Genomic DNA, 15,444 nt, shown 5'->3' on the forward strand with positions numbered 1-15,444 from the left:
GGGAAGGCGGAGGCCCAGCTGGGACACAGCTTGTGCGTCTGTTTCTGTGCTCTGCACAGCTACACCCCCCCCCCCCCCCCCCCCCCAGCCTGCAGACTCGGAGGGAGAGAACTGTCTCCTCCATCAGACTGTGGTTTTCTGAGGGTGTCTGCCCCCTCAGATTAGGGATTTCTGGGAGGCATGAGGAATGATAATGCAAGTCAGGAAAGCTGTTTTGCTGCTGCTTAATAGTTTGAATTTGCAATAATCCTATATAATAAAAGGCCAGGGATCATAAGCATAAGGACCAGAACGACTGCTCTACCAGTTGCCAGGAGGTGCATTGACCAACTCTCGGCCCCTCCCCTCCCCCACCTCCTCATTCCCCCCATCTCCCCACCCCCGCCCACAGGCAAACTGGGAACCATGGGGAAGTGGGTGGGTGGCGATGGGTGGGACTGGGGACTGGCAAATAGGTGGAACAGCTGACCTCTTGGTCCCTCCCCCCCCATCCCCGCCTGGCCCTCAGGCTTCGATGGATCAGCGATGATGAACGGGGGAATTGGGGCAGGTGGCAGGAGGACCAAGCTGGCTGTCAGGCTGTAGGGATCCCCAGCTCATCCACCGCTGCTCGGGGGCTCAGGGTGGCGGGAAAGCAGGCGCTGGCTACTTCACTTCCATGCAGGTGTGCCAGGCCGACCCCTGATGGAACGCGCTGCCCGCTCTGGGCTGCTTATGCAGGCGCCACCACCTCTGCTGGGGCTTGCAGCGCTGACGGAAGCTGCGAGGTGCGCCTTCAGCCTACCTACCCTGGCATCAGAGGCAGCTTTCAGCCTGGGGACTGGCAAACGGGCAGAAGATGGCCCTGATCACAGACTAGGCCTAGCGACTGACCCGAACGATTATGTAAGATGGGCAATAATAATAATACCTGTTGGGAGCATTAAAATACAGATAGAAGAGATAAGATGGAAAGACCCTTGAGAAACAAGGACAGGATATAAATACCGAGCACAAACCGTGGGAAATGGCCAGAAGTGAGAGCAAAGAGAACCAGACCAGAAGCCCAGGAATGCAGGGTTTTTGTCCATTTTACACCTTTGTTTCCCAAGTGCCCAGAACAGCCTGGTACGTAGTAGGTGCTCAGTGAATGTTAGTTGAAGACATGAATGGGGTGATGGCTGTGGGGAGCAGGGTGTCAGCTCACTACGAGGGCAGGGAGGCTGCTGGGATGTAGCAAGGAGGGCCAGGGGCCAGGAGGCTGCGGGGAGCTGGCCCGCTGGAGTGGGGGTGTCTGCCTCAGAGCCCCATGGACCTCTGGGGTTGAACAATGTACCCCATGAGCCTGCAGGTCTCTTTCCCTGATCCCACTGACCTGGACTATGAATCTGGAGGCAGCAGAGGGAGTCCCCTGCCAGGGTCTTCCCCTTGACTCCCAAACCACCTTCCATCCCTGACAGCTCTGGGACATGACCAGGACCCCTGCAGGGCACCCTCCTATGCTCTTGACCCCTCAGGAACTTGGGTGCCTCCCAGGCCACACCCTGTGCTCCAGTTGCTGTAGCTCCCTATTTCAGACCTTTTGCTCGGAAGGCTCCCATCTAATCTTAGCCACAGTGGCAAGACCACACCTCCACCCCAACCCCCCTTTGTGGCTTATCACCCGGGAGCACAATTCTGTGAAGCTGTGCCCCAGCAGTCACTTCCTTAACTCCGGCGGGGCCGAGTAACCTGAGCCACAGGGAAGTACAGACAGAGCCGTGTTTGTCAAAGGGCTTGGTGAAATGGTCAAGTGCAGAAGAAAGGTAGTGCCGAGTGCAGCGGAGATATAAAGAAGTGTGTGTGTGTGTGTGTGTGTGTGTGTGAGAGAGAGAGAGAGAGAGAGAGAGAGAGAGAGAGAGAGAGAGAGGGAGGGAGGGAAAGAGAGGGAGGGAGAGAGAGGGAGGGAGGGAATTTGGGCAGAGGGAAGGATGGTATCAAGTAGTTAAGAAGTGGTCGGTATTTTCAACAATGATCCTTTGAAAACACATCTACAACCTCATGAAAAACGCGGTTCACTCCTGAAATCACAAAACTTTTCATTTTTTCCAACAGACTCAGCGTTGTAGCCGTGCCGTGGCGTTGGGAAGAAAGCCCCGGAATGGTCGGGGACGGTGCCGACCTCAGTGGCCCGAGCCGGCTGCCGGGGTTTGAACCCAGGCCCCCCGCTTTTCCAGGTCTTGCACAAGCACCTCTCGGGGCCTGCTTCCTTGCCTGTCAAATGGGGATGCGACACCCACCTCTCGAGCTGTGCAAGATCAAACGAGTCCACACACATACGACTTAGAGCCTGTAGGACAGTGCTGGGCCGACTGTCTCATCACCCCGGCTCCCTGCTGTGATTAGAACCCTGTCCCCACTCAGACATGCAGCTGTCACCTCCTCCAAGGTGTGCTCTGCCTGCCTCATCTTAGGGAGCCCGTCCTTCCGCATTGCCTATCCTTCACTTTTTCTCCCCCCCAGACCACCCCAAGTTTCCTCATGATCCTGCGGCTGTCCTCAGCCCTTCCCCCCATCTTCCCAGACCGCCCCCACCTCTCCTGCCCCTCCCCCACCACAGCACAAACCAGGCTGGACCCTCCATCTCATGTTTTATTGCAAAAATGGTAAAATAAATTACATCTGACATCATTGCCGGTATGTACATACAGTGTGTGTGATTCCAGGTCAGCCAGTGACACCCCAGCAAGGTGGGGTGGGAACGAAGACATATTAAAACATTTCACAGAAAAACAGGGCGCTCCTTCTCACCCCGCTGTCCAGCCAGCACATCCCTCAGCTACGGGATGAGAGGGGGCGTGGACACACGTGCCCATCGCTGCCTTCACATGTTGGGTTCTGGCCATGTGTGGTCCCACAGGATTGGAGAAGGGGCTGAGAGGCAGAGAGGGTGTTGGGGTCAAGGGTGACCACTCACTTCCTGCCAGGCATCCATCGGCTGGGACGAGTGCCCTTCCCCACCTCTGCTCACCTGCTGCTCTGTGCCCGCTCCCCCGCTCTGTGTGGAGACTCGTGACCTTGGCTGAGGCCACCAAGGAAGGCCCAACTGAGTTAGGGGCTTGGAGGGTGGACACTGAGCATCCCAATCCTTGGGACCCCGCTCTTTCTCCTTCTCTCTCCTTTGGCTCAAATGTCAAGGACAGATGCCAGGTATATAAAAACAGCAGTGTATTTAAAAAACAGCAAACCATGCAGGGCGGTGGGCTGGCCCCAGTGTCCGTCAAGGAGAACCTAGGAACCCTGCCAGCCCCACCAGAAGCAGTCTGCGTGGTTTCACATTATCTTTAGCTCCCCCATCACAGCCTTTACACACACACATGCACGCACGCACACATACACACATGCACGCACGCATGCTGGAGGGAGGAGCTTGATTCACATATTTGGCCATTCCCACTGGTGAGCCAAGAGCAACCTGGGGAGCAGCGAGGTCCTTGTTCTGGGCACAGGGAGACGGGAGGGGCGCAGAGCTGAGCTGGCTCCTGCAGTTCCCTGGTCACCAGCTCCAGGAGCCCAGCCTGCCCCTTCCCTTCTTCCCACCACTTCCTGGAGGCAGAAAGCCCGCATCTACTGTCCGAGACAGGGACTGCTCTCCGAGCTGGGCACAGCCCCCGGCGAATCATCCAGATCTAGGACCTCAGCCCGCGTGGGACTGGCTCCCACATCAGGAGTGTGGATCTCTTCGCTCCCTCCCCGAGGTGGTCTCTGCCCCACAGTTTGCAGAGGGGCCAGACAGGCAGACGGGGAGGGGGAGGCCCTCAATTCTTGCCCCAGGCAGGGCCCTGCTCCTACAGAGGCCTGAGGAGCCCAGCCCCACCCCTTAGCTATGCCTCCTGCACAGGCAGGGCCCTCCCTTTCCCCGAAATGCCAGACCAGTGCTCAGCACACAGGAGCTCAAGTGGCCTTGGCCTGCCCTAAGAGAACCGTGTGACACTCTCAACCGCTTGATGGGTGAAGACCCACGCAGAGCAGGCCTCCGGGGGGTCGGTCCTGCCAGCCCACACGTGCCCGAGAGCCATCGCACGAACGAACCAGGTGTGCCCAGGACAGACGCCTCCCACCGCCAGGGTGCCGCCCGGCCGCATGGAGGCCCTGTCCTGGGCGCCCCGAGTGGCAGGCAGCAGCTAGCTGCAGGGGAAGGAAGGCGAGCAAGGCCCCTGGCCCCCCACTCCCGGCCCCAGGGGTCCCGGGCCCCGCAGGGAAGGCCCGGGATGAAGGTAACGGAAGCCGTCAGAGGTGGAGTGGGGGGCCGGCCCCCCCTCACGTGTCCCTGGGGCAGTCGGCCTTGTTGAACTCGTTCATAAGCTGTTCGTAAGGCACGGAGAACTCGGACTCGGTGCTGGTGAAGGTGGACTCGTCCGAGGAGGGGAACTCGCCCAAGGTCAGGGGCGCCTGGGCCTCCGCCTCTTCCGGGGGCCGCTCCTCGCCGGCCAGGTTGTCCTCCAGCGAGGACTTGGACGTCTCCTCTTCCAGGAGGCTGGTCTCCTCGTTGGCGAAGGTGATGTTGGGGTTCTGGAAGATGAGCGGGTGGTAGTCCTGGGCGTCCCACAGCTCGCCCTCCTCGCTGATGCGGTCCAGCTGGTTGATGAAGACCTCGGAGGCGGAGGTGGGGGAGCCGCCTTCGGGGGGCCCGGCCCCGGCCTCCTCACTGGGGGACCGCGACACGTGCCCTTTGCTCCTCAGCGTCTGAGACACCTCCTCCAAGCTGGGCACCCGGTTCTTGGAGTAGAACACCAGGGGGGCCAGGGAGGCGGGGACGCCCGGCAGCCCATCCCCCTGAGGCCCTGGTCCCGGTCCCAGTCCCGGTCCAGGTCCTGGTCCCGGTCCCGGTCCAGGTCCAGTCCCGGGCCCCGTCCCCGGGCTTCTCTCCCCGCCCCCACTCGTCTTCATGGCCTTCTTCCCGATCTGCTTGATGAGGTCGTTGTAGGTCTCCTCCTTCTTGGACAGGAAGCTGAAGATGTTGACGTCCTTGGCGGCGGGGCCGGCGGCCATCTGCAGCGCCTTCTTGGAGTGCGGGGAGCTCTCAAAGGACTCCTTCCGCCGCCGCCGCCGCTTCTTGATGGCCTTGTGCACCTCCACGAACATGCTCACCTTCCAGTTGACGAAGAGGGACAGCCAGGCCAGCCCCAGGTAGATCCACAGCTCCACGAAGTAGCGGTACAGGGCGTGGTAGTTGGCGCTGGGGTTCACACCTGAGGGCAGAGTGGGGAACCCGGAGGGTCAGGAGAGGGTCCGTGGGGCCTGGGGACCCTCCATGGCCCCGGCCTCTGAGGACACCGGAGAGAGGAAGAGGGCCCGTGCTAGACGCTGGCCTGCCCCGGGCACTCATAGACCTTTCTCTCAGCCTCCCACCTGCCTGAGCCTCAGTTTCCTTCATTGCCAGCCGTCAGTGGGCAAGGGCAGGCGGCTCGAGGGAGAGGGCCCGGGGGAACCTGGTGCTGGAGCCAGCACAGGGCGGGGGCAGTCCAGAATGTTTGCCTTTCGGTTAGTCACCCCTACACTAAGGTGACCAGACGTCCCGATTTTTAACAATTTGTCCCTCAGGGGACAAATTTTTAAAATCGGGACTTTTTTAAAACGCCGCGGGATGCGGGACAAATTGTTAAAAATCGGGACTGTCCCACCAAAAGCGGGACGTCTGGTCATCTTACCCGACACCTACCTGCTTTGAGCACTTTTTTGGTTTATTTGCTACAGTCGGTTAAAACCAGGATGGGGACTAAGCGAGGCAGCTCTGACTAGTTTAATGGAGACGAGGCTGATGGCTGGGCCGAGGGCTCACCACCTGGGCCCCAGCGGCTGCACATGGCAGGACTGCGCCTTTGTCTAAATGTACCTCCCGAAAAAGCAGGCCCAGCTCTGTGGAGTGTCCGGGCCTCTCTTTCTCGCTCCTCCCCCACTCAGCCACCCCCTGCCGGCATTCTGAGTCTCGGCTTACAATGGGGCAGAGGGGTGCTGACCTGCCCCTGCCCCTGCAGCAGGCAGAGGCTGAGGTCAGCCGGGCAGGGCAGCATGCACTGGGGGAGCAAACGTGGTGTCAAGAAGATTAAGAACCAGGACGCTGTGCAGGCCGCAGGCACAAGTGCTAGCGTGACCGAGCGGCCAAACAAAGGGGCCAAAGAACCTTATCTCCCGCCCCGATTAGGCAGGTAGGAAGGGGCGGGAGGGGTGCCCGGGCCCCAGCAGCTGGGGAGAAAGCCTCTCTTGTGTCTGAGCTGTCCGTGGCGACAGCAAGTTTCGGGCCTCTGAGCCAAGCCCCTGGGACCGCCCCCTCAGCTCCGATGACGGATGGCAGCTGTGACCGCGAGGGGCCCTGGGCAGCAGGCACAGACCCTGCAGGTGGAAGGCCCTGTGCTTGGGAGATGGACACGCACATGCCTTTCCCAGCGCCCACTCTGCCAGGAAGCGGTCAGATGCTAAACGCGGAGCGCGGAGAGGAGGGAGCCAGGGAAAGGGAAGAGGCATCCCCTGCGGTGACTCCGAGCCTTGCTTGCCTCTTGCTGCTGGCAGGTAGGGTGGACCCCCGTGGGTGGGGGAAGCGGCCCGGACACAAAGCCCCATGAAGGTCAGCTGCATGGAGACTGGAGAAGCAGAGAGAGAAGCAGAGAGGGAGGGAGGGAGGCAGAGGCAGCACTCACCAGCCACGAAGTCGCCGAAGCCGATGGTGGAGATGGTGATGAAGGAGTAGTAGAGGCCCTGGATGTAGTTCCACTCCTCGGTCACCATGAACACGAAGGGCGGGATCACCAGGTGGACCAGCACGCCCCACACAATGAAGATGGCCGTGCACGTGATCTGCGCCTTCCGCTGGTGGGGGGGTGGGGAGACCAAGTCAGACAACCATGTCGATGGGGGGGGGGGGGGGTCCCAGCAGGAACACTCAGAGGACCGGGGAGGCGGCCACAGGGGAGGTCGGTGGGGCAGCACACCTGGGAGGAGGCTCACCGCCTGGGGGTGGAGGGGAGGGGCAACGTTCCAGCCCGACCCAGGAGGGCAGGGGCTCCGAAACTGCCCCCGTGCCACCTAACACCTCTGTCCTATTCTTGGATCCTTGCCACCCTCCCATCTCCTGCCAGGGTCGCCCCCTCCCTGCCCGGCGCCTGGGGTTGGGGACATACCAGGCTCATGCCTCTCTTGGTGAGGAACTGGCCCAGCCGCTTGGCGCGGCCCCCGAAGAACTTGCCCAGGGCGTTGATCCACGTCAGGCACAGCGGCACCCCGAAGAGGCCGTAGAAGACGCAGAAGAGACGCCCCGCGGGGGTCTTGGGGGCCACGTTGCCGTAACCTGAGGAAGAAGAGAAGTGAAGCTAAGAACAGAGCCATCGCGGGGGCAATGGGCCCAGGCTTGGAATGGCCCTGCCTCCCTCTCCCCCCCCTCCCCCACCTTCTCTCCCCCCTTCCCTCTCTCCCTCATTCACTCACACACATCATCAGGGAGACTTGTTCTCTAAGATCACTTGCTCTGGATCTAACATCAATACTTGGGAAATGGCATTTCCCTTGATCACACTACGACCATGACCGTTTACAGCACCACGAGGGGGTGGGCTGTGCCTCTGCCATCAGACGGAGTCTCCACCATCAGCGAGCCTTCTCCCGGTCTGAATGACAGTCTTGTGCAAACCAGAAAAAGACACCCTCTCTGGTAGCGACCCCGGAGGCACGGCGGCAGATGGTCTCCAAAGACAGACATTCTTCATTCCTGCCCTTTACGCAACCTGCTGCTCACGTCCAGGTGGCGTCTGACCCCCTCCCTCTGAGTCTGGCTCCGGTGACCTGCCTGACTAGCGACATCGGTAGGTCTAAGGCAGCGTTTTTCAACCGTTGTTGCCTGGTGTGCCGTAGGTGCAGACAAGACAAGAATTTTATAATTTTTCACTATTTTGTTTACTTAATATTTCATAATAAAGTAATTATAAAATACTTTCTTTGTGTTTATTTGATTCCTATTCAAGAGAATTACTTTATATATAGTCAATATAGGCACAGAGTTAAATTTTTTAACATTTTCTAATGGTGGTGTGCCTCGTGATTTTTTTCATGAAACAAGTGTGCCTTTGCCCAAAAAAGGTTGAAAAACACTGGTCTAAGGAGCTTGCCGCTTCTCCCCTTGGTCCCTTGAAATGCTCGCGTTAGTATGCTCCCTCCTGGAACCCACACTGAGGTGACCACACCATTGCACCTTCATCCCCGGTGGGGCCCCTCAGCAACGGCCAGCAACCTCTACCGAGCAGTGACGGGAGACACGGCGAATGTCCGCCGGCCAGGTCTGCAGACAACTCCGGCGCCAGCCACCGCCTGTGAGGCCTCAAGCAAGAGCCGGCCGGTGGAAACCAGTCGGCCCACAGAACGGCAGGAGATAAGATGCTCTGTGTTTAATTACTAACAGACCCTGGCTTGGCGCAAGCAAGCACCGGCTGGGCGTGTCCAGTGGGCGACCTGCTCGGCCTCCTTCATGGCTCTGAGGCCATCCGTGTCTCTCTGCTCCAAGAGCCCAGGCCAGGACACCGCACACAGTCTCCCGGGTATGGCCAGTCACCAAGGACTCACTACCCTCCACCGCAGGGCTGCGAACGGCCCGACTTTACCTCGACCAGAACCGTGCTCCTGTGAGGCTCCGCGGAGCTGGGCATCACGCCGAGGGTCCCGGGACACTTACCGATGGTAGTGATGACAGTGGCTGCAAAAATCATCGCATTGGGCCAGTTCCAGTTGTTGAAGGTCTGGTTCCCTGTGATGGCCACTCCCTCACCGGCAGCATCGGATACAACCTACAGAGAGAGACAACAGAGGTCAAAGGAGGCAGATGAACGAGCGCCTTTCAAGTGGCAGCACTCTCTTCAGTTCCTCATAAGCATTCATTCGTCATCACCATAACAAGTGGACTTACTTTCTCCATTTTATGGAAGATGAAACATCATATAGAGGATCAGAGAGATTAAGTGGGTCACACAGATGTCAAGTACCGTTGCTCCTCAACTTAAGATGGGGTTATGTCCCAATTAAGGCCTGATGATGCATTTAATGCACCTAACCTACCAAACATCACACCTTAGCCTAGACCAGTGGTGGGCAAACTCATTAGTCCACAGAGCCAAACATCAACAGTACAACGACTGAAATTTCTTTGGAGAGCCAAATTTTTTAAACTTAAACTTTTTCTCACGGCACTTCTTCAAAATAGACTCGCCCAGGCCGTGGTATTTTGTGGAAGAGGGGCCAAAGACCTGTATGTGGCTCTCGAGCCGCAGTTTGCAGACCACGGGCCTAGAACACAGAATCCGGAAAACACTGGCAACAAGGTGCAGTGTGGAGAGCTGGTTGTTGATTTGCAGGACTGACTAGGAGCCCGGGCTCGCTGCCGCTGCCCAGCGCCACGAGAGCATCCTACCAAATATCACTGGCCCGGAAAAAGCTCAAAATTCAAAATTCGAAGTACAGTTTCTATGGAATGCATATTACTTTCACACCATCATAAAGTCAAAAAACCGTTAAGTCCAGTCCCCGTCAGAAGAGGAACATTTGTATAAACCTCGGCAGTCCGGCTCCCAAGTCCATCCCCTCACCTAGCCAGCGCTGCTCAAACTAACACATACCAGTCACCCAGACAGCTTGTCTAATCTGGGCGGCTGGGCCCCACCGGAGTCTCTGATCCAGTCCGTCTGGGAAAAGGTTCAAAAATGTGCCTTTCTGACAAGTTCCCAGGTGGTGCTGACACTGCTGGTCCAGGGATCACACTCCGACAGACCATCCTGCCTCTTACAGAGGACACAGGAGGACCCTTCCGCCACCCAGCTCTCCACAGAGACGCCCCACTGCAGGGCTGGCCTGGGAGGGGCACTTAGACACCAGTCACCCCCACTGTCAGGACACCTGCGAAGGTCAAACGCAGGGTCCTCCTGGGTCTGTCCTCCAAGGCCACTTGCTCCCTGTGCTGGGACCCTATCCTCTCCCCCCACCCCCTTCTCTGGACTCCTTCATCTCAGCCCTGGGCTGAGCAGCTTCAGGGCCTGGGTCAGGACAGATCAGAGGGTGTACACGCGTCAGGGTGACTCAAAATCGTGCTGGAAGTCCCCACCGAGCTCCCCGAAACTGGGCAGTTGGGGAAAGGCCACCAGGGGAGTGGCCCAGGAGAGGGCTTATCTGTTCTGGGAAACCAATAGCTGCCAAACCTGTTTCCACCAGCCCAGCGGTCAGCAAGTGGTGGTCTGCGAGGTCCAAAAAGTTGGCAACAGCTGCTCTAGCCCATCCTTCCATTCTGCCTCCACTCACCCAACCTACCAATGGCAGGGACTGGACCCCAGAAGGAGTTCCCAGGGCCAGGACCTGCTCCAAATCTGGGTTAGTTCTGCCCCCTAGGAGGGCCCCAGGATGCCCCATCCAGTCTAGATACCGCGAACTCAGCCACATTCCCTATAAAAATAAAGTCTAGGATGAGGGAAGGCAGAGTGAGGGGTAGAAGCAGGAGAGAGGCAGGGAACCCATAGCTTGAAACCACCTGCAGCTGTGCCGTCTAGGGGGAAGGGAGCGGGCAGGTCGTTCTGAAGGAAGTGCAGGCTGCAGTAGCAGCAGCAGCCTGTAGAAACGGACCTGCAGACGCAATAAAGAATTTTCCATGATGACGGGCTCATCTGACAGGCCATACACCACACGCTCGCTGCCCTGGCCCTCCCGGCGGCTCCAGTGCCCCTCTCTCCAGCGGCCATGTGCAGAGGCTGCCCTCAGCCCTGTCCTCAGAGCGCTGGCCAGGCCACGGGCAGGTGAAGGCACTGGGACACTGTGATAGGAACAGGCCGACAGGAGAGCTAACACAAACATGAAGGCTCATGCACAAGGGTTCCTGGAAGTGAGATGTGCCCCAACGTTAAGCAGATGGAAGAGAAAGCAGAGCCACTCAGCCCTCCGTCTCAGAGCGGGGAGGGTGGAGCACAGCCAGTTGCCAGGGATGCGAAGAGCACACGAGGACACCTTTAGGCGGGAGCTGTACCACTGGCCAGGGAGCGGCGTGCCTGCCGCGCCACGGCTGCTCATCCCCACGGAATCTCGGGGACGGAGAGATCTCAGGAGACCGGCCACCTCTGCTCTCACACAAGCAAGCAGGATGGGTTCTGGAAGCGCCAACCCGAACTCCTGCCGACAGCAGAATGCTCAGCATCCAGAGAGGAAGGGGTGGCAGCACTGGGCGCCGGCCCAGGGTCACCAGGAACCAGCCATGCTCGGCCAAGTGCATCTCCTTCCCCAAAGGGCTGCGGGGCGGTGACGGAGGGCGGAACGCAGGGAATCCAGATTTAGCGAGGTAGCTGGCCACGGGGTGTAAAACATCCATGCGGACAAGACAGAGGAACGCCGGGTAGAGCTGGGATTAATTTGGGTCCACCGAAAGATGGATAAACAACCTCAAGAAGTATTGATCCTTTATCAACCAGGCCAGAGGCCGGGGGCCTCGTCAATCTTTTCACGAACAGCACACTAGAGACAGAGACGTGGCTCACCAGTCGAATCGTCAAAGGATGCGGAACTGAGGACAAGGCTGGGCTGGGAAAGAGGCTAACACCCTCACAAGGATAGCTTGGCACTCAAAATCCCACCCCCCACCCCTCCCCGAAAAACTGGGCCAAAACAAGTAAGACGTGACTGTCTTTCAATTTCTCATATCTCACCCTTTGGGCTAGGAAAGACGAGTGTGGGACTGGAGGGAGAAGTCCTTGGGTTTCTGCTGAGCACAAACCAGCCAACGGAGGGTGGCCGCCAGAAGGAAGAGCCAGTGCAGCCCAGGCCGCGGGCACGCTGCCCGCTCAGGGCTGGGAGGAAACGGCCGCTGCTGGCGCGGGGTCAGGCCACACAGGGGCACTCTGTTCCACTCTGGATGTGTTCGCGATGCCAGCCAACACGTTGGCCAACGAGCCAAGGTCCCCGAGGGAACAGGGTGGCTTTTCAGCCATCTCAGCATGGACTGCCCTTGGCCGGTGTCCATTTCTGATAATGGAAAGTGTTTAGACCAACGGTGAGGGATGTTGGAGGCGGGGCAGGAACAAGGGTTCTCAAGGGGGGGTGGGGTGGGGTGGGGGGTGACACACTCCGCTGGCCTGTAGAAACGCTGCCTGATTGTGGGGAGCATTGTGTCCGGCACGAGTGGTGGTGGTGGTGGGGCTGCTGCTGGCACTGAGCGGGGACGTGAGAGGACACCCCCACCTTATGCCCCCCCCTCCTCATGCCGACACAGCCCACTGAGAAACAATGGCTTGCCAAAGGTGATCTGTGACTCAAGAATAGTAAGCGCTAAGGAGACATCAACCATAAGGGCTGGCAAAACAAGGAACCGAAGAGGGCATTGTGGTTGGCAGCTCTGAGGCGGAAATGCGGGCTTCCTGCCTTCACCCTGTCGGAGGGGAGGGTGCCCTCTGGGGCACAGCTGCAGCCCCGGCCTGGGTTATCAGAGAGCCACAGCCACGTGGTCACCCAGAGAGGGGCAGGCAGGGGCCATTCTAAGGTCTCCCCAGGGCTGAAAGCACCACGGACCCTCAGGATAATCCAGTGGCAGTGCTCATGCCTCCTGAGTGAGGCGGGGAAACTGAGGCTGAGAGGTAAAGTGGCAGAAACCGGGTAGGTTCTGGACAGGGTTGCTAATGGGCACATTTCCTGCCTCCCTCCCTTCACCGCTGTCTGCCCCGGGCTCCCCAGTTCCCCGTGCCTCCTCTCTGCCCACCGTCCCCAGCAGTTGGCCTGAGCATCGGCTGGGCTCCATCTCAGCGCTGTGGGGGGAGCAGAAAGCTGGTGCTGCTGTGTGACACCCCTCGCCAGGGCTTATGTATGTCTGACCCAACGGGCATGGCTTGACGGGCGAGGAGAGCGGGGCTCGGGGAGCAGAGGTCCCAGTGTGAACTCGGGGTGTCTGTTCCCTGCGGCTGTGGTTGGGATGCCGCCGTGTGGGTTATGGTCAGGGTCTCCCAGAACGAGGGGCTGACCCAGGCTGAGGTCATCCCTGGGTTAGGGGAGGGGCGTGGGCAGCCAAGCCAACATCCAGTGAGACATCCGATTACACTCAGTGTCCTATGGCCCGGGGTTAGGGAAACAGCCCTCTCCGGAGGAGGTGGCCCCTGCTCCCTCGCAGTGTTCTTTAACTTGGCTCCCAAATGCACACAAGACAGTGTTTTCATTTTCCACAGAGCCCTGGAGCGAGGCGAGGGAGACCCCGCACACTGCCCGGGCCCCGCTCTTGTTTGGGGCCGGAGCCGAGCTCTCTACCGCCTCTGTTGCCCTCATTGTGCACAGCAGTGATTTACTGAGGGCTGACTGTGCAGGGGCGTCATGCTGTGCCCTCCACGAGCCTTCAACTCGTTTAAATGGGGACAGAATCCCGCTGGGAAGAAACCATCGTTTTTTCCACTTTACAATGGAGGATCCAAGGCGTAGAGGCTAAGTAAGCAGCCTAAGGTCAGGATGCTCAAAGCGACCAAGTCAGGAGAGAACCCTGCCTGTCTGGGTCCGAGATGCTGTCACCCTACCATTTCCCACCCGGGCCCCCTTCCGGAGGCCACGGTGGTGGCAGGGGCACACTTCTACCCTTTGCACCAGCTGAGAAAACAGTCCTGAAACCAGTCCGTCCACTCCTGCGGGCCCAGCTCTCCCAGCCAGACCTCCAGGAAGCCAGCTTCATGCCTCTGCCTCTGGCTTCATTCAGGCAGCCAGCTCCCTCACCCACCCGCCCGCCCGGGCTCTCCTCTCCATGAAAGCTGGGTTCCCGGGCAGCTGCTCATCCCCAGGGACCGGGGTTTCCCATGCAGAAGCCCTACCAGGGCTCCTCTTCCTGGAGATTCGTCCTGACAAGCGGGCAGTTCTGGGGAAGGCACATCCAGGGGTTGGGAAATAACACCCACCCTCCGACAGGGCGGCTGGCGCTGAGGCCGGGCCTTCCTGCCTGGCATTGGGCAGGTGGGGGAACATGAAGCAAGGGTGGCAGCCTGCCTGGGGGTGGCGGCTCTCTGACACCCACAGGGCTACTCCAGCTCCCGGCCAGCAGGAATTACGTCATGGACAGCATGCATTACGTCATGGCCAGCAGGCATTGCATCACGTGGGGATCAGACTCCTTCCTGCTATGCAGGCGGCCTTTCGGATCCCCCTGGATGCTAGCTTCCCCAGGCTACACCAGCCAGCCTTCCTTCGCCAGCCGGTTGAGTCATCCTTAATCCATTCCATCCAGGCTCACGTGGTCCCTCTGGCTCCAAGGTGCGATGGCGCTAGCTGCCACCTGCACGGTGCCTGGTGGTCCATAAAGAACCTTTCCTGGTTCCTCTCCCTGATTCCTCTCAGCCAGCTTGTGAGGTGGGTGCGCATGCCTTATTAATCCTTCTATCGTAGATCATTAACAGTTAATATCTGAATACTAGCTGGTAAGGGCTCACTTATTCTACGACACCAATGGAAGCCCTTTAACTCGGCCCACAGAAATCTTTACCCCCTGTAAGGCAGGTACCATCACAGCATCTTCCTTATCCAAAGGGAAGGCTTTCCGAGACCCCTGGTTGGATGCCAGAAACCATGGAGAGCACCAAACCCTACGAACACTGTGCTTTTCCTACACAGGCACCTTTGGCTCAAAGGAAGCACTTTGCGGCCTCTCTCTGCAGAGCGGACAGGCCAGCATCACTAGGCTTGTGCGTTGGGGTGATTGATCATTAAGTAAAAGCATGTCGCAGGAAAGATAGTGGATCTGATAACAGATGTTTACTAAGTGACTAACGGGTGGGTTTCGTCCAGCGAGGGGATGATTCATGTGGGGGGGAGGGGGGAAGGAGAAGATCGAGATTTCTATCATCTTACTCAGAATGCCACGCCACTTAAAACTAATGAACCGTTTATTTCTGAAACTTTCCATGTAACATTATTGGACCCCCAGTTCACTGCGGGTAAAACTCCAGAAAGCAAAGCCACAGATAAGAGGGGGGCGACTGTACCCCTATATCCAGCGACGAGGAAACTGAGGCAGCTATTCAGGGGTGGGGCCGGGGAGTGAACCCAGGCAGTCCGTGACCCCTGTGCTTTCTCTGGCTGGGGGTGGGGCGGGGGAGGGGGCATTCAGCTAGAAGGTCTCTGTAACACAACTTCCCGGCGATGGCAAGGGAAACGGTCACAGGAACGGAGAGTCCCCTGGGAGGTAAGCTCTGCGAGGGCAGAACTGTTACCTGCTTTCCCGCTGCTATATCCCCAGAGCCTAGAACACTGCCCGGCATACAGTAGGTGCTCAATAAGTGTGTTACATGAGTGAGTGCATTAAGCTGAGTGAGTGAGGGCGCGTCCTCAGGCCTGAACTCGCCCGACCTCTCCCGTCCTTCCTTCAGCGTCCCAGCGCCATGCTGCGTTGGGCTTTCACTAATGTGATCAGCGACAAGGTGGAAGCCTTTATCCAGCAAGAGGATGGAAGAG

The 15,444-nt window shown here is 58.7% G+C and overlaps 1 protein-coding gene across 1 annotated transcript in view; it reads right to left on the minus strand.

Annotated features, from left to right (window-relative positions):
* Window positions 1–2,597: 2,597 nt before the first annotated feature.
* Window positions 2,598–15,444, minus strand: part of KCNK5 (potassium two pore domain channel subfamily K member 5) — a 35,659-nt gene continuing 22,812 nt past the window's right edge. The window contains exons 2-5 of the mRNA XM_084890088.1: window positions 8,678–8,789; window positions 7,137–7,303; window positions 6,657–6,825; window positions 2,598–5,210 (exon numbers count right to left, since the gene is read on the minus strand). Coding sequence (XP_084746214.1) covers window positions 4,279–5,210; window positions 6,657–6,825; window positions 7,137–7,303; window positions 8,678–8,789 — 1,380 coding nt within the window. The 3' untranslated portion in view covers window positions 2,598–4,278. The remainder of the gene's footprint in view (window positions 5,211–6,656; window positions 6,826–7,136; window positions 7,304–8,677; window positions 8,790–15,444) is intronic.

Source organism: Pipistrellus hanaki (assembly GCF_964339955.1).
Source record: "Pipistrellus hanaki genome assembly, chromosome: 7".
In the NCBI taxonomy this organism is placed as follows: Eukaryota; Metazoa; Chordata; class Mammalia; order Chiroptera; family Vespertilionidae; genus Pipistrellus; species Pipistrellus hanaki.